Source organism: Sciurus vulgaris (assembly GCF_902686455.1).
Source record: "Sciurus vulgaris genome assembly, chromosome: 8".
Classification (NCBI taxonomy): Eukaryota; Metazoa; Chordata; class Mammalia; order Rodentia; family Sciuridae; genus Sciurus; species Sciurus vulgaris.
The window spans coordinates 29,680,302-29,688,246 of NC_136468.1; the positions used below are offsets into that span (position 1 = coordinate 29,680,302).

A 7,945-nucleotide genomic window follows, 5' to 3' on the forward strand; every position below is an offset into this window, starting at 1 on the left:
AAAACTATAGTTCTGTGAGATAGATTGGTATACGTGGAATGCTACATTTTAAGATACACCTTAACATTTTCTTGACTTTTTATTTATTATTCCCTTATTAATAATTATTTATTGTTTGTTTATTATTTAATTATTAATATTTGGATTACTTAATATTTATTTATTTGTTATGATTATTAATACTTTCTGATTTTATTTTTTGTTGTTTTTTGTTTTTTGGTTTTTTTTACAAATTGCAAACTACTCATTGAGACATTGATTTACAGTAACTTGGCTTTATTCAAATCTTCACCATCCTCTGAAGAAAACTAATCCTTCAGGAGTTATAGAATTTGCAATCAGTGTTTGATAGAAAAATAGACCTTTCGCTCTTGGAACTCAAAGCAGAGCTCTTTCCGTAAGAAGACATCCAATCTTGCATTTTTTAGTTTCCACGAGCCTATGCCAAATATTTCAAATGCGTGAATACATGTATAGAATTAAGAGTCCTCCACTGACATCGTTCCTAGGAACCCATGGAGACACTGTTGCATCAGATGTGGCGTAGGATTCACTGCTCTCCCCGTTATCCCCGCTCTCCCCGCTCTCCCCACTCTCCCCGCTCTCCCCGCTCTCCCCGCTCACACCACTCTCCACGCTCTCCCCGCTTTCGCTCTTCTCCTTTTTGGAACTACTGCCCTGTTCCAAAGGGGAAGCCTGATTACTGGGCTCTGGGTTTAGCGAGATGTCTATACAAACGTCTTCGACAGCACACACATTAATAGTCTTAATTGCATCTAAATCAGATTTCTGCTCACAGTTCAAGTCGGTATAACAGCTGCAATGAAATTTTTCAGAAAAATGCTGTAGGTCTTCAAGTGTAGGTTTCCCATGTATTATGTACTTTCCATTTTGCCCAATTTGAATAGCAAGGTTACTTGGATTGAGGTGAAGATAGTCATCTGAATTCCAGTTTTTCCTAATACACACTCCTTTCTCCTTGCAGAGTACTTGGCTGCACATTTTGGCTGCTAGGGTTACATTAATTAAGTAAGGATTCAGTGTAATCTTCATGTAATCTTGTAGGTTCAAGCAAGACTTCTGTAAAATTATAAGACAATATCAAGGCATAAGTTAGTTCACATGTGAATTAATTCACTCTAATAAGCATGTTTTAAGAAAAAGCAAACCAGGCACACCAAAAGACAGGAAATATTTTATCTTTTTACCTTAGCAAACAAAAAAATTTCCACTATTTTTTGTAACATTTGTAAATTTCATATGCCATTTCATGCCACTGAATAATTGATCTGCTGAGGATTAGCATAGCCTCACCTGATCTTCCTCAATAATTCATAAATTAATCAGAAGATAGAATTGTACAGCTGTTAGAATATCTGCCCTGGGGTTCTTTGCCCTGACTGGAGTTCCAGTTTCATCAATGACAGCTTTATGAACTTAGGAACTTAGGGATTCTCAAGCCTTCTAAGTCTTAGTTTCCTTTCTTGGTGACCTTTATTAGTTATCTTGGTTATGCTTCAGTTGTATCACCTATAAAACAAGATCATTTTGTAACCTATCTCAAAGGGTTGTTTTGAAAATGAAAAGGTAAGATGCATAGGAGTTTGTAATACAGGGCCCAGTGTCTCTTCAATTAACCTTCAATAAATTATAAATAAATGTAATAAGCATCACATTTGTCAGACAAGTTTAAATATCACTGAAGAGTTTCCAAATGGTTTGAAATAACTAAACAGGTTCAGATGAGTATATTAAAGATTAAATGTTACATAGAGTCAAATTATGTGTGAATAATGACAGCTCCTTTAAAAATTTGGCAGAGTATGAATGAGGAATAGCTGAAATGATTCATCTTGAGAATGGTATGTTTTAAAAACTGGACATCATTTTTTCAAAGACATCAAAGATAGTCACTTTGATGTTCAACAGTTTCATTGAGTGAACTGGCTGTGTTCGTCCTTCAGCAGACCACAGGGCATGGTGGAGGCACACCACTCCCACTTGCCCTATTTCTTATTACCTTCTCTTTGAGCTGATGCCATCTATTGTTAGGGTAATATTAGCCTTCCAAAGATGGCTGTACCTTAACCCCGCAACTTATAATGATGCTAATGTACATTGCAAAAGAAACTGTGTAAATATGATTGAGTGAATATACCTTGGTAAGGGGAAATTAACCTGAATTAGCTGGAAGAGCTCAATCTAAAGACATGAGTCATTGAAGTATAGAAATTATTCTAGCTGGGTTGGAAAGAAAAGATGGAAGAAGGAGAGATTCAAAGTGTAGGAGAAACTTAAACTACCACTGCTAACTTTGAAGACAGAAGAAAAGGAGCAGGAGCTGGAAAATGTAGGGGTTTCTAGAAGATGGAATGGCCATTAGCCAACGGTCTGATGGAGATCTCATTGCTACAAACACAAGAAACTGAATCAGCTGAAAACCCAGAGGAGCAACTGAGGAATCTCCTAGAAAGGAAGGCAGCCTGCTGACACCTTAATTTTAGCCCTCGGAGACCCTGTTGGACTTCTCACTTACAAAACTAACAGGTGATATATTTCTGTTGTTTAAGCTATTAAAGTTGTAATTATTATGGAAACAATAAAAAACTAATGAACGGTCTGTCTTCTAACTCTCCAATGGCTTTGCATGGAGTTTAGAATAAGAACGTCTCTTGACTTCTTACAGTCTTTCATGATATAACCCATCCTTCCTCTTGTACAACCCTCCCCAACTACTCTCCTTCAACACAGTGGTTGTTTCCCTAGCATGCCAGCTTTAATTCAGATGGCACTACCGTTCCCTCTGCTTGGAAGGCTCTTTGCCCCAATTTTTATAATGGTTGACTCCATCTTCTCCTTCTGACAATGCATTAATTAGAGCCTTTCTCAGACACTTTTCTGGTCAACTCATATCTCTATATTAATTCTCTGTATAGTACTTATCATATCAAATATTTGTATTGATGTATTTTTCTAAAGCACTCATAAACTCTAAGCATGCTTGGACTTTCTTAATATTCTTTAGCATTATATTCCCAGTACCAATGACATAGAAGAATTTATACCAAGTTTGGGTGACATTGCAGTTGCTTCCTAATATCCACAAAGATAAGGGTTAGGTAAAAAGAGGAGTAAAATAATGAGAATAATTTGAAACCCATTAGCCCAAATAAGATGTAGTCTATGGGAAAACCTAAAACTGGCTCTTTAATTAATAAGAACTAGTTTATAGCATTTGAATATTTATCATGGTGTAGATGCACCTACACAGTATTCTGTGCATTTTGGGGTAGCAATTGTAATAACAATTATATAATAATTATTACATATTACTTCCGTTTATATAGTTATATTTCCAATAGATATAAAATAACCTCAAAGTAAGTATTATTATACTTACTAATCAGTACAGTTTGAATACCTTTTTTTAAAAAAATAATTTATTGAAGTTTGTATAATTTAATTTCTACTAGCGACAGTGTTTAACAACTGGCTCACAAAATTTCTGAATATTTGACAATCAAGTGTCACCAGCTGGGACCAGTAGAGTTGACTCCATCACACCAGTGGATCTAGTGAAAAGGAGTGGAAGGAAATGGTTTATGTAATCCTTGTTTTAGGTCAGCTCTGGCAACTACAAGTAAATCTACAATTAGCAGTTTCTCAATTTCTCAATGAATCAGAGGAAACATGACGAGTGATCCCTGTGTCTACTATTCTAAATGACACGTAAAAAAGAAGAAGTAATGGTAGTACTAACATTCCAAATGATCGTGAACTGGGAAAAGTGGCAGAAATGTATAGAACGGTGTCTATAAGGGACATTGTTGAGGCAGTGCCATTAAATAGTGAATAAATTAAATAGTCATACTAAAATTGAAGGACTTTTTAAACTCGGGATACAACCCAGGGACAATCCACTACTAAGCAATATCACTAGCCCTTTTTCTTTTTTATTTTGAGACAGGGTCTCAATAAATTGCCCAGGTTGGCTGGAAACTTGTGATCCTACCTCATCCCCCCAAGTGACTGTAATTATAGGTGTCTACCATTTTACTGCACCTGAATAAAAAATATTGAAGATGATTTGGGAGGCATAGTAAAGGAATATGAATCTAAGATTAAAGTGACAATCCAAAACAAGCGTGACACTTAAGCAGTACATCGCATCATCCTACTTATTGTGAAATGTCTGATTCATTTCTTATCAGACTAAGGGTAGAGTTCTGGTTTTTTTTCTAAGAAAGTTATGTGGAGTATGAATGAATGATTCCATCACAGAATAAATGTATCCTTGAGAAAGGGGTCCATGGATTTGAAAAACAAGTAATAAGAGTCGAGAATATGCTTAGGAGAATTAAAATTTTAATAATTTTACACATATAAAAGATATTACCTAGAGGCACGTATCTTTTCCTAAATATCATTGGAGATCAAACCAGGGATATTGTAACTATATAAAATAGATAAGAGTTCTGAAACTACCTTAAAACAATTTCACAAATGTTCTCTACTTTTAAACACAGTAAGAATATTGCCGGTCTATCTGAAAGACAAGAGACAGACATGATACTAGACTTAGAGTGTAATGTCTTTGCTCTACAGTTCCTAGACAGGACCTCAGGCCATGAGCTGCATGTGACATTCTCCATGGGACATTCATCACTAGTATTTCCACATCCATCAGAGAAGGAAAAGTTCAGCTCCAATTTAGCACATATATAACTTTACTCTTTCATAAAGTCACAAAGACTGAAGCAGGGTATACAAAGATCAGATATGGAGAATTAAACGAGTTACACACTCATCTTCGAACACCATACTCCATGTTAAAAACTGTGATAGTAGTTTTTTTTTTTTTTTTTTTTTTTTTTTTTTTTACTACTTACAAGTCATGTAGCTTAAGAGAATCTCAATTAATCTCACTGAATTTCTGATTTCTCACTGGAAAACACAGTGTGTTAGTCCTTATAACCTAACCAAACAAATGCAAGATAGTTCAATTCAGCATATATTCATTGAGTACCTACTACTATATGCCAAGCATAACACTGATTTTCTTACTTAACACAAAGGATTCTTCGAAATATTAAAAGTTGAGATATTTTCGTCTGTTTCCTACCAGTTCAACTTACCATACTCCGTGCTAAACTAAGAGTTCCCCATATTACCATTCCAGAAGCTCCCAGAGCAATGGTCTCGCCAATTGTATTCACAAGGTCAACCTGGTGAGTGTGACAAAAAGAGGTAGCAGAGAGGAACAAAATGAAAGTGTTATGCACAGGACAATAACTCCAAAGCTGAGCATGCTGCTTCCACAACAGTGATTTAAATATTTCTTTGCTACGTATCTCTCTCGCCATCCACTTCCCTATTGTTAAAAAAGAATAAAGACTTCTTGTCTTAATTACTTCTATTGACAAGAGAGCAGACACATGAAAAAGAGATGGAGCTTCTATGTTATATATATTACCTAATGCTCCATGGTTGCTAAGAGAGTACTTGATGACGTTAAAGATGGAAAATATTCTCATTCTGTCTTCATATAATGACCTAGAACTACTCTTGTGCACATTACTTAATGACATTAGAAGCTAAACTCCACTGGCCTCAAAAATGCTATTAAATCTCACTACACCCCATTTATGGACACCGTTTCATAGTTATGCTCCTTTGACTTACTTACCTGAGAAAGGAATTGCAAAGTAAGATCAGTAAAAACCAGGCGGGTATATACAAAAACCGGAAGTGGGTTTTTAGCATTAATCATTTTAGAAACCCTAATGGCTTCCTGCACACGATGACGCGCAAAGAGTGCAGCTAGCGAGGATGACTGCAAGTTGCTGTTCAAATAAATGGATGGGTAAAGGGCAGTGCTTTCCTTCCACAACCAGTGCAGATCATCATTCCTTTTCTTTTCTATGTCAGGGCAAACTCCAGTGTAATGGGATTTTTTGTAATTATGGTTGTAACAATCAGGGAAAAGATAAAAACCCCAGAAGTGATTTGGCCGAATCGATTTTGCCAGTTTTAAAGTCTCTTCCATGAATTTCTTTCCTGCTGTTTCAAACTCTTTCTTGGCGATCTTAGTGGCTTCTGTCTCATTAAGTCGTAAATTTTGTTGCTGAACCAACTCAATGGACTTTTTCCTATAGATAGTCTTAGGTGACCAGTTTCTTTCCCAGGTGGGCCTCCAGTCTTCCCAGTCAATGACAGCCAAGCCCATGTTGTCTACTGGTATGTAAAACAAAATGTCTTTCCTAGCTTTTTCCAAATGTTTTTGTAAGGACCCCAGCTGGGGGATTCCTCCATGCACACTTGTGTCTGTCTTATCTATGTGTGGATAGTAGCCAAGTCTGTCCGTATAAAATATTGTAACACCTTGCCCTGTGATACCTTTCTTGGGACTTCCTATTAAAGAGAAGAGGCTCATATCTAGCGGCTCATCAAACTTTCCAGTACAAGCTTCAGTTGGAGCATTCCAGGCCCAGAGGAAAGGCATATTTGGGATGAGAGGTGGGGCACTGAAATCCAGAGTCAGGCAACATGGAATCAGAAGGGAGATGAACACTGTACGGGATGCTCCATTGGCCTCCACAAAGCTCCCAACAAATAGATGGTGCAAAGTTAGCACTCCCATTGCAGAATAATGACTATGGAAAACACCAATTTCTTCTTTGACACTTGGGTTTATCCAATATTTGATGCAAGATATAAGCACAGAAGAAATATATTGGAATGAGGCCACTTTGATGGGTAAAGAGGTATAATAATTATGTTATTTTTAAGTATTCTTCTTGTTTCATGTTTCAGCAATGTTTTGAAAGTTGCATCAACTAGAAACAAAAATCAAGAAATAAAATATATTCTGTTAAGGTACATTACTGTATCCTAGATGGTAAGCTTTACCATGTTCTCCACTTTATGTGAAGAGAATTTAATTCCATTTTAGAAGATAGAAGACCAACTATTTTGTTTAAATCAATAAAATGATTTTCACTTACGTATGATACAAATTCTATAATAGTTACATTTGTCTCATCTTCCCAAATAATGACAGAGTCTGCAGAGAGTTCAATGTGATTATTTTTCCTTTTGTCATTCCAGGTGTGCAGAACACTGGACCAAGCAAAGCCCACTGAATGAATATAGATTCCAAGTCAAATCTCATTTATTGCTTCTTGACAGACCACTTTATAGTGGTTTGTCAAATATTTAAAAGAACCTGTCATAGAATTATAAAATTTCATATTTTCCTAATTCTTTTTCTTTCTTCTTTTTATTTATTTTTTTAAGCAGGACAGAAAAGAAGAAGTGAAAATCCACTTTTGCCAGAAGACATAAATCAAAAGTGTGTTCAAAAATATTGAATCAACCAAAAATTCCTACCAAATCACAAATCAAAGTGCCCTTTGAACACTGATGGATCAAAATCTTACAGTAATGTACTCTTATGTTTAATAAAAAACATCTTACTAATTTATATCTTCTAAAAGAATTGGTTTTAGCTTACTTTAATAAAAACAAGATATGAATATCGACTTTTTAATAGTGTTTGATAAGCAAGATCATGTGGTCATTCTGATTGACACAAAGTGAAGTGCTATAGACAAATTTTGTGGTGAATAAAATAGTCTGAGGCAAGGACAAGAAATTATATATTATTCATCCCTTGATATTTGCAAAAAACACCTACAAGAAGACATAGTTATTTTTATTCATTTATTTTTAAAAATTTTATTTTTTTTATTTATTCATTTTTTGTAGTGCTGGAGATTGAATCCAGGGCCTTGCATATGCTAGGCAGGGTCTCCACCATTGAGCCTTACCCGCAACCCAAGAAGACATATTTAAATGTTTTTTTTTTTTTTTTTTTTTTTTTAAATTTAGTTTGAGGAGGAAACTAGGGTATCTCTTTAATGAGGTTAGTGATATATTACTATGT

At 35.4% G+C, this 7,945-nt stretch overlaps 1 protein-coding gene across 1 annotated transcript; it reads right to left on the reverse strand.

Moving 5' to 3' along the window:
- Positions 1-453: 453 nt before the first annotated feature.
- SPAM1 (sperm adhesion molecule 1) lies at positions 454-6,640 on the reverse strand (the record flags this gene model as incomplete). The annotated part of the gene is made up of 3 exons (XM_079150826.1): positions 454-1,080; positions 5,136-5,225; positions 5,687-6,640. 3 exons carry the CDS (start codon positions 6,638-6,640, stop codon positions 454-456), a joined length of 1,671 nt encoding a protein of 556 aa, XP_079006952.1.
- Between the last annotated feature and the right edge of the window lie 1,305 nt (positions 6,641-7,945).